The sequence below is a fragment of the Polyodon spathula genome, chromosome 31, assembly GCF_017654505.1.
Source record: "Polyodon spathula isolate WHYD16114869_AA chromosome 31, ASM1765450v1, whole genome shotgun sequence".
NCBI classification, from domain to species: domain Eukaryota; kingdom Metazoa; phylum Chordata; class Actinopteri; order Acipenseriformes; family Polyodontidae; genus Polyodon; species Polyodon spathula.
In genome coordinates, this window is record NC_054564.1 from 2,648,253 (window position 1) to 2,666,534 (window position 18,282).

General features: G+C 47.0%; 1 protein-coding gene across 3 annotated transcripts in view; it reads left to right on the plus strand.

Annotated features, from left to right (window-relative positions):
• The window catches only part of dock5 (dedicator of cytokinesis 5), a 144,510-nt gene that overhangs the window by 57,123 nt on the left and 69,105 nt on the right, over positions 1–18,282 (plus strand). For all 3 annotated transcript variants that reach the window (XM_041233352.1, XM_041233350.1, XM_041233351.1), the window contains 8 exons: positions 5,597–5,739; positions 11,136–11,261; positions 11,856–11,980; positions 14,328–14,426; positions 15,237–15,309; positions 16,327–16,430; positions 17,065–17,245; positions 17,844–17,941. In XM_041233352.1, the coding sequence (XP_041089286.1) occupies positions 5,597–5,739; positions 11,136–11,261; positions 11,856–11,980; positions 14,328–14,426; positions 15,237–15,309; positions 16,327–16,430; positions 17,065–17,245; positions 17,844–17,941 (949 nt within the window). The remainder of the gene's footprint in view (positions 1–5,596; positions 5,740–11,135; positions 11,262–11,855; positions 11,981–14,327; positions 14,427–15,236; positions 15,310–16,326; positions 16,431–17,064; positions 17,246–17,843; positions 17,942–18,282) is intronic.

Consider the following 18,282-nt stretch of genomic DNA (forward strand, 5'->3'; position numbering starts at 1 on the left):
AAAAAACATGGAAGGCTGGGACTGGAGAGATGGCTGCCAGGACCTGGAGGAGTTCCTCGGTGGTCTGGAGGACCAGGGCTGGTGCCTTGCCTGTGGGGAGTTTGGGCACCCGGTGGTGCGCTGCCCCTACCAAGAAGGAGAGGAGGAACTGCCGCAGGAGAGGAAGGTGAGGAGGTGGCAGAGAAGGGGAAAGGGGAAGAGGAAGGCAGAGGTCCCACCACTGTCTCCACAGCAGCACCAGTCTCCTGCAAGGGAGGAAGAGCCGCACCAGTCCCCTGCAAGTGAGGGAGAGCCGCACCAGTCCCCTGTATCAAGGGGAGACTACACACCGCTCCCACCTCCACCACCAGGAGACTACACGCCGCTCCCACCTCCATGGGCAGGAGCAGAGCAGCAGGAGCTGCCTCTGCCTCCGCCACCTCCACCGGCAGGAGCAGAGCAGCAGGAGCTGCCTCTGCCTCCGCCACCTCCACAGGCAGGAGCAGGGAGCTGCATCTGCATCCCGTTTGGAGGTGGCCGCCCCCAGGGGAGAGCAGCTGCCTCTGCCTCCGCCACCTCCACCGGCAGGAGCAGAGCAGCAGGAGCTGCCTCTGCCTCCGCCACCTCCACCGGCAGGGGCAGAGCAGCAGGAGCTGCCTCTGCCTCCGCCACCTCCACCGGCAGGGGGAGAGCAGCAGGAGCTGCCTCTGCCTCCGCCACCTCCACCGGCAGGGGGAGAGCAGCAGGAGCTGCCTCTGCCTCCGCCACCTCCACCGGCAGGGGGAGAGCAGCAGGAGCTGCCTCTGCCTCCGCCACCAGCAGAGGGTGAATGCCTGCTGGGTCCCTGTCCACCAGCAGAGGGTGAATGCCTGCTGGGTCCCTGTCCACCAGCAGAGGGTGAATGCCTGCTGGTATCACTTCCCCCACCAGCAGAGGGTGAATGCCTGCTGGTATCACTTCCCCCACCAGCAGAGGGTGAATGCCTGCTGGTATCACTTCCTCCACCAGCAGAGGGTGAATGCCTGCTGGTATCACTTCCCCCACCAGCAGAGGGTGAATGCCTGCTGGGTCCCTCCCCACCAGCAGAGGGTGAATGCCTGCTGGTATCACTTCCCCCACCAGCAGAGGGTGAATGCCTGCTGGTATCACTTCCCCCACCAGCAGAGGGTGAATGCCTGCTGGTATCACTTCCCCCACCATCACGAGGAGAGGAGCTGGAGCTTCCTCTGCCTCCACCTCCATCAGGGGGAGAGGAGCAGGAGCTGCCTCTCCCTGCACCACAAGGGCCAGGACTAGATGCTGGCGGTCCTCAGCAGCCCTTGCATAGGCTGCTGAGGGAAGCACGGGGAAGAACCTCCCGGCTGCAGTGGCCGAAAAGAGGGCCAACACCCGCACCCCAGCTTGTCCTGACTGCCAGCCTCGCTTCGCCCAAGGATGCCAGCCTCGCTTCGCCCAAGGATGCCAGCCTCGCTTCGCCCAAGGATGCCAGCCTCGCTTCGCCCAAGGATGCCAGCCTCGCTTCGCCCAAGGATGCCAGCCTCGCTTCGCCCAAGGATGCCAGCCTCTGCATCGCCTGGGGTTGCCCGCCGCTCTGCATCGCCTGGGGTTGCCCGCCGCTCTGCATCGCCTGGGGTTGCCCGCCGCTCTGCATCGCCTGGGGTTGCCCGCCGCTCTGCATCGCCTGGGGTTGCCCGCCGCTCTGCATCGCCTGGGGTTGCCCGCCGCTCTGCATCGCCTGGGGTTGCCCGCCGCTCTGCATCGCCTGGGGTTGCCCGCCGCTCTGCATCGCCTGGGGTTGCCCGCCGCTCTGCATCGCCTGGGGTTGCCCGCCGCTCCGCATCACAGCCGGAAGTACTGTGGCCGGAACCCCACGAAGGGGAGCTGCCGGCCACGAAGAAGGGGGAGGAGGTCTGGAGACCGCCAACCCCAGCAGCAGTTTCGCTGCCGGAGGAGGGGGAGGAGGTCTGGAGACCGCCAACCCCAGCAGCAGTTTCGCTGCCGGAGGAGGGGGAGGAGGTCTGGAGACCGCCAACCCCAGCAGCAGTTTCGCTGCCAGAGGAGGAGGGGGAGGAGGTCTGGAGACCGCCAACCCCAGCAGCAGTTTCGCTGCCGGAGGAGGGGGAGGAGGTCTGGAGACCGCCAACCCCAGCAGCAGTTTCGCTGCCGGAGGAGGGGGAGGAGGTCTGGAGACCGCCAACCCCAGCAGCAGTTTCGCTGCCAGAGGAGGAGGGGGAGGAGGTCTGGAGACCGCCAACCCCAGCAGCAGTTTCGCTGCCGGAGGAGGGGGAGGAGGTCTGGAGACCGCCAACCCCAGCAGCAGTTTCGCTGCCGGAGGAGGGGGAGGAGGTCTGGAGACCGCCAACCCCAGCAGCAGTTTCGCTGCCAGAGGAGGAGGGGGAGGAGGTCTGGAGACCGCCAACCCCAGCAGCAGTTTCGCTGCCGGAGGAGGGGGAGGAGGTCTGGAGACCGCCAACCCCAGCAGCAGTTTCGCTGCCGGAGATCGTGGGGGAGGTCCGGAGACCTGCTCCCTCTGCAGTTTCTTCCCTGCAGGAAGAACGGTGGTTGAAGCCCCACCAAGGGGAGCTGCCGGCGCCGAAGGAGGGGGAAGGTCAGGAGACCACACCCCAAGCAGCCTTTCCGCTGCTAGGACTACCCTGGCAGGAGAATGCTACCCTGCTGACAGCATTACGACCTGTGGGCCCCTGGAAGCCTCTGGTCCTGGCCAAGGACTTTGGGCGGGACTTTTGGGCTTTTAAGGGGGGAGGTGGCCATTGAGGCCATGTGTGCTTTGCACAGGAGGGGGTATATGTAACAAAGTGCCCGCCCCTGTGTATATTATCTGTTATGTGTTGCGTGTGGTGTGTTTAAATGTTGGTGTATAGACATTGGTACACGGGATATAAACGGGTCTGTGTAACACGAGTGTTTAAAATGTATATGTGTATTTAGGCACGAGGATTGCACAGCACTTCACGTGCAAGTAAAATGTAATAATATGTGAGCACGGGGAATTGCACTTTATTAATTCACGTGCTGGGATTCAAGTGAATAATTAATTGGTAATTGAATCCCAGCACAATAGTATATATAGATGCACGTTGTCACATACTCGCGGTTGGGTGTTCGGTGAGCGGAGAACGGGATTGGAGACGGAGGAATTATTAGTAGTAGTCTGTTTTCGTTTGTCTATTTATTTTGGCGTAGAGTGCCGTGTCCTGTGTTTTTCGTGTTTGTGTAAACCTTTTATTTTGTATTAAACCGGCGCCAACAGGCGTCTTCATCACTTCATTTCATCCGTCCTGTGTTTTGTGTATTTCATTACCTTTCCTGGTTCTGACGCCGCCCACTTCGGCCGTCTCTGTGGCACTAGCTTATTTAGACACGACACAGAGTTGGAGGCAGTCCGAACATTTTTTTGTCTGTTATGGGGCTGTCCCATGGGCAAGTCCTGTGTGGAAGAGGCTATCAAAATGTATAGTAGACACAGTCAGGGCTTTCTGTGAGCAAGCCAATTTGGGCTACTCCCCACCTTTATAAGATTATATCGACTGACTGTCATGGATCCACAAAACCCTGGCTTTGGAACAAGTGTTGACTGCAGCTTCAGGGTCAACCCTTACAACATAACATAGAGGTGAGTTTTCCCTCAATTTTTAGCCCTAGCTAATTGTTCAGGCTAAAAGAATTGAATCTGTTCAGTCTTGAACAAAGAAGACTGCGTGGCGACCTAATTCAAGCATTCAAAATTCTAAAAGGTATTGACAGTGTCGACCCAAGGGCCTTTTTCAGCCTGAAAAAAGAAACAAGGACCAGGGGTCACCAATGGAGATTAGACAAAGGGGCATTCAGAATAGAAAATAGGAGGCACTTTTTTACACAGAGAATTGTGAGGGTCTGGAATCAACTCCCCAGTAATGTTGTTGAAGCTGACACTCTGGGATCCTTCAAGAAGCTGCTTGATGATTTTGGGATCAATAAGCTACTAACAACCAAACGAGCAAGATGGGCCGAATGGCCTCCTCTCGTTTGTAAACTTTCTTATGTTCTTATGTTCCTGGGGTTCCGAGTGGAAACGCACAAGGCAGCCTCGGCTTAGTCTTGTAGCAGTCTGGTCATTCTGCAATATTGCCTTGCGACGGCTTTGGTGCACTCACCCATTCGGTCTAAACGCTGCCGAAACCACGTGAGTGGGTAAGCCATTACCCAATGTAAAGTCATGAATTGTCCCTTACGTCTCAATAATAGTATTGACACCAACTGTGACTTTTCTTTTTTCCTTGGTACTTGGAAAAAGAAACCTTCCAGGTCCCGCTATCGTCCGATACAAACTTCCCTGTTTACATAATGAAAATGTATTACTCACCGTCAGGGAGTGCAGTCCCTTATCGTACTCGGTACTGGGCGAGTGCCTGCGTCACGGCGCGCGTCGAAACCATGTGATTGGTAGCCCTAAACCATGTTCCATTTACAGGTAAACTCCCATTCAGTAATGGTTACGTTTCTATTTCAGGGAACCATGGTTATGATAATAGCCCAACATTTTCTCCTTTTAATTGCACTACCATGGGGTATATTTTCAGAAATGAACGCTACATTCTTATATCTTCCATGTGTATCTAATCCTTTGTAGGCCCACATGCAGTTTTGCTAATTTATCTTGAATCAGTTTCTATTGTAAGTGCCACCTCTAAACAGTAGCGTCATTTATAATGGTATCTCCTAATGCAAAACAACAAACTTAATTATTTAAAGGTGGTTTCGACAAAACAGGATGCAAAGTAGAAAGATGAGCAAAATACACATGTGGGCCAACATAGGATTTAATACACATGGAAAACATAAGAATGTGGCAATGGACCAGTTAATTTCTGCAAATATACAACAAGGTAGTCTGATTAAAATGAGGAAATGTTGGATTTCTGCAGACACAGTTGGAAATTAATTGGAGACAGACTTTGGACAGAAGGAAGGAGACACTTCACACAGACAGTGGTGAGGGGATGCAATGGGTTGCCTGATCATGTTGTTGAGGCAGAAACACTTGGTTCCTTTAAGACCCAACTTGACAAAGTTCTGAGATCAATCAGCTGTTAGGAACCGGACGAGCTTAGATGGGCAGAGTGGCCTCCTCTTGTTTGTGCATTGGCCTATGTAAATGTACCCTATGGTAATGTACATTGTCCTATGTAAATGTACTCTATGGTAATGTACATTGTCCTATGTAAATGTACCCTATGGCAATGTACATTGTCCTATGTAAATGTACCCTATGGCAATGTACATTGTCCTATGTAAATGTACCCTATGGTAATTCCATTAAAAGTGAAGCTGCTTTTGCTCTTCTAGATGTTTGATTTGTATCATCTTACTTACCTGTCCTTGCATATTTATTTTACATGCATTGTTATCTAGAGAACCGTCCATACGTCACACCTTTTTAAATTGACCCAGTGTATGGCAAGGGCATTCTTTAGCACTACTTATTGACTATCGGAATCTGAGAATAAACACTGTTGTCTGTACAAATCTGTTACATTTGTACATACTATGGACAGAGTTAATGCTTTTTCATCATCTTGAGCGCTCTAATTTTGTATTCTCATTACCCCCTGCACAGGATCGCCATGGAGACCTATATCCGCCAGCGGCAGCTCATCATGTCGCCGTTGATCCCATCGCGAGTCATCGGCGAGAACGAGCCCCTGACCTCTGTCTTCAACAAAGTCATTGCTGCCCGAGAGGTCAATCACAAAGGCCAAGGTAGGGAGCCTGAAAAACCTTCCAAACCAGGGGGCTTCTAATAGTGCTCTTGGTTTCCATGTTTATCTGTTTGATAATCAATCAATTTTCTTTACTAAGAAACAACTCTTCTAAGGAGAGTGCAGTAATTCATCAGATAGCTTCCATGTACCATGAATCCAGACCACTCAAAATGTGCTTTTAATGTCATGAATCAATTTGATTCCCCTCATTATAGAAAATTGATTTTCATATCAAGCAGGTCAAACAAAGGTAAGAATTGCAGCTTAAATATAAATGCTTTTAATAGATTAGATTGTAATAAGATATAAATGATTACTATACAATACATGGGTGGACTCCCATTGCATAGCAGTTTGATCCCTTCCTGGTTTCATAACACACAAGAGCTTGTTACCTATAAACACTGAGGCTAATCAAGCTTGTATTAAAACCTGTATTGGAGGAAACTGCTATGTAAAAGGAGTCTTATTTCCATCCATGTAATGTGTAGAATGCAAGTGATGGGGAAAGCATTATTTCTCGGTTCTAGTTTTTTTTTCTGATTTAATTAAAACCTGTTGACCTTGAAGGGTACCTGTAGTGGTAGTGAATATAGAATCATTTTAACAAGAAAGGATGTGGCTGAAAAATTCTGACACAATTTAAACCCCCTGCTGGGCCAATTTCCGATATACAGTAAAAATATTAAAAAAATGTTGAGGGTCTGTGCATTGGGGCTCTCACATGGTGCACAGGATGTGACGTCAGGTCGCTGATTCCCCTATTTCAGAACACTGCTAGTCTATAGCTGCAGCTAACAAAATTATTTGCGACAGCTTTTATCCAATTATTATGGATGAAAAAAGTCACATAGAAGGTGTGGAAGGGTGGCGGGTAATTCACTGACACAGGAGAGAGACAGGTGTACTTGGTGCTCGGTCCGGCAGCCCAGCTTACACCAGCTGGCTTGTTTCATCTTAGAGGGGGCAGCCCGAGGGAACACAGAGCATAATCTTTATAGGGCCAGCAATCCCCCAATGCCTGCCAGTCACTCGGAGAGAGGGAAAGCCACACACCCTCTCTCCCACCTCTCTGTGTCACTGCCATAACCGACAGGTGGATATTGTTAGGCTGCTCCCCTCTTCCTGCAGCACTATGAATGCACCAGAAGAGTCAGCACAGGCCTCCCCTGTTATATATCCTCCCCCTCAGAATGGCACCACCGGTCCATTTGAAAATCCTACACCCCATGCCTTCCCGAGAGAAAAAATCTGCCTTTTGATGCAGTTTCCCTGCTCGGTGGACTACCCTGAAGGCATAGGGCTGCAGGGCCAGGTACCACCACATGATCCTGGCATTGTTTTCCTTCATCCGGTGAAGCCATGCTAAGGGAGCATGATCCGTAACCAGGGTGTCACCCCAGGAGGTAGTACTGGAGTGACTCCACCGCCCATTTTACTGCGAGACACTCCTCCTTGATGGTACTATAGTTTTTCTCGCGGGGAAGGATCTCCCTGCTGATATACAGGACCGAGTGCTCACTTCCCCATAACTCCTGAGACAACACTGCCCCGAGACCTGTCTCTGACTCATCCGTTTACAGGTGAACCTCCTACTGAAATCAGGACTAGATAGCACTGGCTTGCTACACAGCCTTCACTTCAGAGCGAGAAAGGCTCTCTGGCACGGCTCCGTCCACTGGACCGTATTTGGGGCAGCCTTCTGGGTGAGGTCTGTCAAGGGAGTAGCGAGCGTGGCGAAGCTCGGGATGATAATAGCCCGCTATTCCCAAAAAAGAGTGCACCTGGATTTTGGTCATAGGGACCGGCCAGTCAGCCAATGCTTTCACCTTAGCCTGATCTGGCCACTCTCTACTCGATACCCAAAATATTCCGACTCACTCTTCCCACTGGCACATTTCTTTGGGTTAGCAGTGAGCTCAGCCTCCCATTGCAGTACCACTGAGCCCATTGCAGTACTACTGCTACCTTACTCAGATGACTCGGCCAGTCCTCACTGTGTATAACCACGTCATCTATGTAAGCAGCGGCGTACTGCTGATGGGGCCGCAAAGCACAATCCATCAACAGCTGGAAAGTTGCTGGCGCTCCATACAACCCAAAAGGCATGGTCCTAAATTAGTACAACCCGAAGGGAGGTGAAAACATTGTCCCCTCTCTGGATTCCGGGGTCAGGGGTATCTGTCAGTACCCCTTTGTTAAATCCAGTGTCATCATAAAACGCTCCAGCAACTCATCTACCCAGGTCATAGGATAAGCGTCAAACTTTGATTTTTTCATTAACTTGCCTGAAGTCAATGCAAAATCGAGTTGACCCGTCTGGCTTATCCACTAAAACAATCAGACTGTTCCAGTCACTTTGGGACTCCTCCATCACACCCAGTCTGATCATCTCATCAATCTCTGTCTTTATTGCTTTCCTTCTGCACTCAGGTATACGGTCCGGCCTCTGGTGAACTGGTGTTACTGGCTCAACTTCAATGTGATGGTGGGCTACTCGAGTCTGCCCAACACATCAGGAAACTCCGGCACTAGCGCCCTGAGCCTGACATTTCTGTGTTGGTGTCAGATTATCTGCAATCTGAACCGACCCCTTTTTCACTAACACAGAAAGATCAGATCCCAGGTCTGTGACGTTGTCTGCTTGCGCCACTAACAACGGCTCCTGTTGCAACCAGAGCTTCAAGAGGTTTACATGATAAATGTGCTTTTCTCTCCGTCGCTCCGGCTGGCATATCTCATAGTCCACATTGACAAAAATTTAGACTCAGAGCTGGGTAACAGTAGAAGGACTTTATCCCCCGGCAGAAACGTGCGTAACCAGGCACCCTTGTTATACTGGGTCTCCTGTCTGCATTGAGCCTGCTGCAAATTATCATGTGCCCATTTTCCCACAGACTCAGGATGTTTGCTCAGGTCCAACACATACCGGACAGTATTGGTTGAATTATCCTGTTGTTCCTCCCACATCTCTCTGACCAGATCGAGCACTCCCCGGGGTCTCCGCTCATACAGCAGCTTGAATGGTGAAAACCCCATAGAAGCCTGGGGTACCTCTCTGATAGCAAAGAGAAGGGGAGGAAACAGCTGGTCACAGTAACGCACGTCATTGTCAGTGAATCTGCGCAACATGTTTTTGAGGGTCTTATTAAAATGCTCCACAAAACCATCAGTCTGGGGGTGAAAAACCGAGGTCCTAATGGTCTTAATCCCCAAAAGTTTCCATGTTCCACAGACTAGCCGGGACATAAAGTTGGTGCTTTGGTCGGTCAGTATTTCCTTGGGGATTGTATCCTGCAGCACTGTGCTCTAGCAGTCTAACTATGTCCATTCCAATATGCTCAAACGGGAGCTTCCACGAGTGGCAAGGGCACCAATGAGGCTTGTGGGATGGCTGTAGGGCTGGCCTTCTGACACTCCCTACAACGTTCACAAAAACGTCTGACGTCACCATCCAGCCCCAGCCAATAGAACACAAGCCTAGCTTTGGTCTTGTCCCTCCCCAAATGTCCAGACGGGAATAGTGTGAGCCTGTTGCAGCAAATCCTCTTAAAATGGCTGAGGGATGAGCAATTGGTGGCTAATATTGTGTTCAGTTCTGGTCACCTCTCTACAAAAAGGATATTGCTGCTCTAGAAAGAGTGCAAAGAAGAGTGACCAGAATTATTCCTGGTTTAAAAGGCATGTCATATGCAGACAGGCTAAAACAATTGAATCTATTCAGTCTTGAACATAGAAGACTACGCAGCGACGTAGTTCAAGCATTCAAAATTCTAAAAGGTATTGACAATGTCGACCCAAGGGACTTTTTCGACTTGAAAAAAGAAACAAGGACCAGGGGTCACAAATGGAGATTAGACAAAGGGGCATTCAGAACAGAAAATAGGAGGCACTTTTTTTTACACGGAGAATCATGAGGGTCTGGAATCAACCCCCCAGTAATGTTGTTGAAGGTGACACCCTGGGATCCTTCAAGAAGCTGCTTGATGAGATTCTGGGATCAATAAGCTACTAACAACCAAACGAGCAAGATGGGCCGAATGGCCTCCTCTCGTTTGTAAACTTTCTTATGATGCACTTGCCCGTTCTGTGGTAATTTATCAACACGGTACAAGAGATCTCGATTAATTTCAAAGTGAGGGGACACGGCTGCAGGTCTGGGCTCGACCACCCGTGAATACACTTTATATGCACCCATCCCAATATTTGTTTATGCCCCGGTGAGATTAGGCTCTCATGTATTAGGGACTGACCACACCCGGAATCCAAGAGAGTCTGGTTTTTTTGTACCATCCACTGACACAGGAATAACGAAACCCGTCTGCTGGAGTGACTGATGTAATGGAACAGTCTTACCTGGTTGGCTGATGTCACATCCCGTAACGGGACACTCCCGATCAGTGTGGCTTACCTCTCAACTTGTTCCACACGTGGGTGAACTGGTTGCTCTCCCTGAACCCCGGTCCAACACCGCAGCAGCCCGTGGGTGACCCAGTTCTCGGGGCAGGAACTCCTGCCGCCACACTCCGTTCAAAGACTTGGCTGCCCCTTCCTCCCAGTTCCTTCGCCCTCCTTGGGGCCAGTAGAGGCAGCATAGCAGGCGCTGGTTCTGCTGCCTGATACTGTTCTGCTAGCTGGATGGGTGGCGCTTGTCGCTGCACCCACGAGCGTGGTCTTGGAGCCAAGCACTGCAAGAACCACTCGAATGTCATCACCTCCACCAGCTGGACAGGGTTCGAATTTGGCTTTGCTCACAACTGAAATGAATTTGGTTACTGAGCAGTCCTCAGTGGTGTTCCATATCACAAAACCACGATGCAATTCTGCATGGGGACAGAACGGCTCCCTCACCCCAGTATCTGCTTCTCAACTTGCTCCTGTCTGTGAAATCTCTGCTCCTGCAAAGCTAGCATAACTGAGAGCTATCTTAGTGTGTTCTTGTTTAGCTTGACATTTTATTTTTCTGACTCTTGTACATCTGGTAGATGAGAGCGTAACCATTACCCTGTCTCCCTCAACACTGCTTCCGTGGACATAAGAAATGCATCGGAAACAAACACTACATCCACTTGGGACAGTGCCTTGGGGCAGGGCAATGCTGACACTTTGTGTTCCAGTGTACTTGGGGAGTAGAGGTGATTCTCAGAGCTGTATTGAAAGTCACCTTGATGTGATGACTGGAAAACAAAAAGGGAATCCAAGAAATAAGAAGAATAACACATTCTTGATCACGACTTCTTGTCATAACATTCGTCAAATGTTATTACACAGTATGCTTCTACCATATGTCTTTTATGTCGGGGTGTTTAAAGTTACGAAATTATATTTATATGCAGAGGCTCTATAGCAGTAGGTATCAGCAGTGTTGGCTTCACTGTCCCTCCCCTGTGTCAGGACTCTGGGTCTCTCTGAAGCTGCTCCCTGGAGACCTGGCTCAGGTGCAGAAGGACTTCCCTCACCTGGTGGATCGAGGTACTGCCGTTGTGCGGAAGATGGGCTTCCCAGAAATCATCCTCCCAGGTAAGAGCTGACCTGCTGCCTTGTGCACGGCTGGAAGAGCTTCAACTCTCCACCTGGAGTGTGAGCTTTACTATTCAAACTGAGGTAACTGAACAGAACCCTTAACAGAAGACAAGGGAGCTGGAGAGCAGACCTGGGGGCAATTACAGTTACACTAAATAACTCCACGCATTAACATGTTCACTCTATTCTAAGTAACCAAGTGATTCTCACAGGTACAGATACAGTAACTTAATATAACTATTTTATTAACACATAAATGGGTCATCAAAGTGGTTGCAAATACAAGAATATTTATCGAATGACAAATACATTAGTAATTGAATTGTAATCGATCAATTATATGGTATAATTACAATTATGAAGGCCTTCACTAAACTTGACAGACAGCCTCCTATTGATTGAATACTCTGTATGGGCTTGCTCTTACAGGTAGATTATTACACGATTACGAGGACCCTCTGTATGGGCTTGCTCTGTTTGTTTGTTTTTTCATTCATATTTTTTTAAACCTGAAAACCGTTTAAAAAAAAAAAACAAAAAAAAAACAGTAAAATCTGAAATTTGTTTTGAATGTTCTCTCTGCTGTTTCAGGTAACGTGCGCAATGACATCTACGTGACTCTGATCCAGGGCGAGTTCGACAAGGGCAAAAAGAAGACCCCCAAAAACGTGGAGGTCATGATGTGTGTGCTGGATGAGGAGGGGACACCTGTTCAGGTGAGCGTCTCGGCCAGGGTCACAGCTGAGCAGAGTGCCTCTCCCCCTCCTCTCAGATCCCAGTCTTTCAGTTAAAACATTTCTGTCACTTCACCCTTTCATTTTTTGATTGATTAACTCTGTCCGGTCAGTTCAATGGTCCTTTCATTTTGCGCTTAGTATAAGCATTTAAATACACAGCGCTTATTCCACTTTCCGTGGGAGTTCACAAAGAGTTTCAATGCTACATGGTTGGGGAAAGTTTGTTACAATACAGATTGCATGTATCCGATGTGCCGCCTGTAATCACGCCTCTGCGGTTGTCCCACACCCTCTAGTTTTTACTGGTATCATCCCATTGTGTCCTAGACATATGACATCACACTACTGGCATTATGGGTTCGAAGTAACAATGCGCATGTCCAAAGGCTCTGAAGTGCCATTACTTGCTCACTTGTCTAACAATTTCTGTGATGTAAATGAATTTTTTTTTTCAATTGGGTTTCAGCAGTATTAATGTAGTTGACACATATTGTAATTAATGTGTATGATAAAACATTTTTTAAAAAATTATTATGTTTAATGATATGTAAAAGTAATAATTATGTCTACCTTAATTGTTACCATCCATTATAATAAGAATATAATGTAGACGGTTTTTAAAAAACTTGCAACAGTGTTAATGTTTACTTTTAGGTTTTAGATTTTAGGTTTATTTTTAAGTATTGCTCCTGGTTTCGGCGTACATGCAGCACACAGGACCTTTAAGCCATCTGTTAACGTACTTAAGAAATCTTGGTTTGTACACCACACTACTCCACAACTCATTACAAGCAGCACTGAGTAGCCCGTAGCGTAGATAAAGGGTGTGCTTTATTGAAAAACCTGCAGACACCCCCCCCAATCGTGAACTAAGTCACGCAATGCTGGGTGATGCGGAAGCAATAAGATTGCTTTCTGATAAGCAGAAACAATTCTGCGAAACGCTGAAAAGGTAACCACTGAAACACTATTAGTCATTATGGTGTTTCTTAATACATCCAAATGTGCTTACTGGTGCAGAGTTCGAGCATTACGTCGACCAGTGTGACACTTCAACCTAAAAGTGTCTGTGTGGCTGAAGAGAAGGGGAGTGCAGGGCAGATGTATTGATTTACAAATCCACAGTTTGTGCTTCGAATCCACAGAAAACTGTTGATTCATCAACCAAACCACAGTCAGAACAATTCAACAGAAAAGCGGATATCGTTTCATTACCCAACAATCATTTCAACAATTAGTTAATTATAGTATTACACATTTCAAACCTAACACTTCGAAAAGGGCTTGCAAATTAAGTGTAGCATTTCATTAACATGATGTCAAAAAATAAATAAATTCAAACAAGCTTCCAGCCCACTTGCGTCTCAAACCGCTCGCTGGCAGTGATGTTTAGGTCTTCATCAGTTTTAGGTTTGACAAAATGATCAATAACTTTACTCTCTGTTCCCGGTTCACTTTTTTTCTTTTTCTATGTCACGTTCATGCTCTACATTAAAACACAGTCCTGGGTACTGTCTTCACTTACAACAGACACTTTTGTCTTTGTATGTGGGATTTCAAACTCAAACTCCTGACACCATTCCCACAATATGAGAGACAAACTTTAACTGTTTGAACTAAGTGTAACAAAAGAGCAAGAACCAAATCCAGTTACCAAATTAGCAATCAATTGAATCTCATTATTGAACAAGTATCAATTAGGAAGAAATGTTTTCAGTGGCATAAACAACTCAAAGTGTTGAATCGGTAAGAAAAGAACCTACAGCTTCTCGTGCCTAGTTTCTCTCAAAACTGTACATTTGTGACATGTAACGAATGTCCAGAACTGGTAAGACAAGTTTCAAGTTTCATTCATGAATCCCTTCTGTTCAGCAGTGTTTGTGGTAGTAAAGGTTTGATTCCTTTACCTATCACAGATCAGCAAACAAGATTTTACGGTTTTAAAAAAGTAGGACTTCTCAAATACTAGAAAAGGGAATAATTTATTATTCCCGCTAGGGAGAAATCCCCTGCAAAGGGGTATAGTGGAGGCAGCCATAGATATATCTATACGTGTGTGTGTGTGTGTGTGTGTGTGTTTGTGTGTAAAACAGCTTATCTAATTGTCATGAAACTTGGTGTTAACTTTATTTAATATAAGTTATTGGGAATATAGGGGTGTGTCTGTCTGTCTGTACATCCATCCACCCATCCATCTGTAAGTTACATTTTTGCATACATCTGTATAAACGCTTATCCAAATTGTCATGAAACTTGTATTAAAATGAGCCTAAATGCAAATGTATGCAGATTTCTAATGATCTGATGCTGTGCTTCTCTCCTTCAGAAAGCGATTTTCCCTGGAGCCGGGTGCGAGGGCATCACGGAGTACAAGTCTGTGATTTACTACCAGGTGAAACAGCCCTGCTGGAACGAGACTGTCAAGGTAGGCGGGGCCAAACGCAGCACGGCGGGGTGGGGCCAGATGCCGAGGCAGGGCGGTGCGTGCGTGGCGGGGCGGGGCCAGATGCGGAGGCAGGGTGGTGCGTGCGGGGCGGGGTGCCTCGACATGAGACTAGTTAACAGGGGGCCCAGGCAATAGGCAGGCTGTTTGAAGCTACTAAAAAAATCCCTTTGAATTTTATAGGTTGACAAACACAGCATAGGGAATTTGCAGGGCAGTGCTGACTCATAATCCAGTAAACTAGCTGGTATGAAAAAGGCTTCTAGTTGGTTATTGTGCTGTTTTAATCCAATTACATTTCTTACCTTTTATCTCTTTAATTTTTTTGTGCCATTACATTTTGTAAATCTAGGCTTAATATATTAAACATCTAAACCTTTTATATAAACAGTTATTTACCCTTTAAATTATCATTCAGTTCTGATGTATAAGGACACTTGGTTTAGTATTCTTAGATTTAATTGCATTTTATTTTCGGATTTATGAAAAATGTAACATTCAGTTAAATTAAAATGCTTTACAATGTTTTGATTTAATGTAAATGATGAAATATCTTAATTATTACTTTTTTTATCCTGTACAATAGCCTGATAAATTCATAAAATATTATTGTGTTTATTTTCATTTATCCTTTAAACATGTGTACCGTTTTCAGCATTAGCACCATACCACTGAACAGGTGGAGCCAAGGTCAGGGTTAAAATACCCCAGACTGGCATAGTGTGACATTATACAAATACCCGAGCTAGTCTTCCTGACGGACTTCCCTTTTCCCTGTGCCTTGTGTTGAAGGTGGCGATTCCCATTGAAGACGTGTGCCGCTGCCATCTGAGATTCAGCTTCCGGCACCGCTCCTCCCAGGAATGTGAGTTCACTGCTGTGTGTCTGCACGAGGTCTGCGAGAGCCCTCCATCCCCCGTCTGTCCGCCCTTATAGCCCCTGCAAAGTGTCGGAAAGAGCTGCTCTCTGTGTTGCTGCCTCGAGCCCTGCCCCGGTCACAATTAACCATGGTTTTTAAATTGTATTTATTTATTTATTTTTATTTATAAGACTGGGTTTTGCCATTTTAGACAGTACACTGTTGTGAATTGAGAATGTGAATGTTCAAAGCTCAATATGTCATAGTTAACAATGGTAAGTGGTGGCTGAGGATCACCACCTAGTGGACAGTTCATGCACACACCATCCTCTCCATCATAGATGAGGGGAAAGTAATACAAGTGAAGAATGAGAAGAAGCCAGTCTAGCTTGTTCTTAAAAGATCCCAATGACTAAGTAGCAAATACGTGGTTGGTGACCTCGTCCATACACGCTCTTAACCCAGTCCATACGCACTCTTAACCCAGTCCATACACGCTCTTAACCCAGTCCATACTCGCTCTTAACCCAGACTGTACACGCTCTTAACACAGTCCGTACACGCTCTTAACCCCGTCCGTACACGCTCTTAACCCCGTCCGTACACGCTCTTAACCCAGTCCATACTCGCTCTTAACCCAGACCGTACACGCTCTTAACCCCGTCCGTACACGCTCTTAACCCAGACCATACACACTCTTGCTGTCCTCTGGTTGTGGTCTTTGTTGCTACTTTTAAAAAGATGATGATAATAATAATAATAATAATAATAATAATAATAATAATAATAATAATAATAATAAATTAATTTAGCTAGTTTTACATGCAGAAACAGTTCGTTATTGACCGTGTTATGGCAGGTGATTCAAATTTTTTGTCTGACTCCTGAAGCTACTCCTGCCATCGCCCTAAAAAGATGATAAAGGGGATCTGAGGTAGACACAGGGTATTTTTTATCCGATTTTAAAACCGATCAGGAATTCAAACACAGAAGGAAAGCAAGTTGATGGTGTTGTGTCTCTAGCTAGGGACCGGTCGGAGAAGCCCTTCGGCGTGGCGTTTGTGAGGCTGATGAAGGTCGACGGTACCACCCTGCGAGACGGGAGGCACGACCTCATCTTGTATAAGGTAGGTGCCCGGATGTGGACGGACTGGACACACAGTCAGGTAGCCTTACCTGTTCAATTACAGTCAGTCAGGGTAGCTTTGGGTTCTGATTACCTCACCATGCAATAGCGGCCCCTAGTGGCCAAGCGACCAAGGAGCTCATGTGTACACCTTAGGGTTGGCCATTATCATCCAGGGGCCAGTACATTTCTGACATCTGCTGGGTTACCTGTTCAGGCTCCTGGTTGTAAAGAGGCGATTGGCTTGGCTGTGAGATCGGAGGACGCTCACTTACCTACTGTTCTCCTGAGCTGTTGTGGGGATTTGCTGCAGTGGTGGGACGTAATTGAACATTCTGAATTGGGGAGAACAAACACGGGTAAAATAATTGTGCACTCCTGTTTTTAATGTTGTTTTTTTTTTTATTTAGCAAAGGGGTGTTTTCTAAGAAGAATAAAACAGTTATAATGCTATAAAACCACAAAAAATTTGTATTTGCACTTGCAGGATGCATTTTAGTGATGAAGGACAAACAGCACAGTAGGTAGTGTATTGGTTATTAGCAAGTTAGCGAATTAAAGGGCAATGCAAAGTGAGCTCAAGTGGCATGTGAATAAAAACCTCCAGTATGTTGACTGCTGTTTGCCCCGCACAGGGAGACGTGAAGAAAGCAGAAGACACCAAGTCGTATCTGAGTGCTCCAGGGACAAGGGAGGAGCAGGAGGACAGAGAGAGGCAGTCTGGGAAACCATTCCATCATTCCAGCAACCTTCCCATCATCAAAGACATCTTCCAGATCAGCACACTCACCTGCTCCACCAAACTCACCCAGAACGGTGAGCCTAGCTTTCATTCAGGAGATACTGTGCTGCTAGGATCCATGGGACAGAATTGAATGTTTTTTTGAAGTGTTCCTCGAGTCTTTGAGGTTACTACTTCACCTGGTAGGCTATTCAATGCATTTTCAGCTCAAAAAAGTGCATCCTACCTTCTGCTCTAAACTTACTTTTACTCGTTGTATGCTCTCTCGTTCTACCCTCTGTACAGAATTTAAAGTGGTGACCTTCTATGCAATTTAGGATTTTATAAACTTAAATGAAGTGCTGTCTTTCCCTTTTTTTGTAGAGATTTAATTATTTTAACCTGGCTTTATAGCTCATGCCATTGGGTCCTGGACTATTATAGGTTGGAGCATTCCTTTAGTAACTCAGTTCAGAGCATACTTCACACCATCCAAACAATGCGAGATCAACATGCATTGAAGGTAATTGACATTAAAATCAAGATGCTCAGACATTATTTAGGTTGTGTGAATAGGCTTATGGTAACACATTAGCTGCTTCCAATAACCAGGATTGGGTTTAATCCTCTTCACATTGCTTAAATGTCAGCTATGGGAACTTGTCACTGACTTGTCACTTGTTGGTGTTTCAGTGGACCTGCTGGCACTGCTGAACTGGAGGTCGAACCCAGAGAACCTGGAGCAGACCTTGCAGAGGCTGATGCAGGTGCAGGGCAGCGAGATCGTCAAGGTAACTGAGAGGCTGCTTACTCTCCTTACTCTTCTGTCTCACAACATTAGAAGTTGTGTCCACCATGGAACTTGTGAGGGATGGCTAGTGTTCTCTCACACTCACAATGTCAACTCAGTCATGTTGTTGAGGCAGAACTACTACTAGGAATGGAGCATGCTTAGAAAGTCTGAATGGCCTGTCTCCATAAGTGTTCTTCTCTTCTATGAAAACTATAATGCCAAACTTCTATTTTTAAATGTATTTAGAGAAGCACTTATGAAACTTGCATGGGGCATAAGTAAGGCCCTGTGCAAATCTCTGATTTTTTTTTTAAATTCTTTTCAAGAGTATCTGCTGGG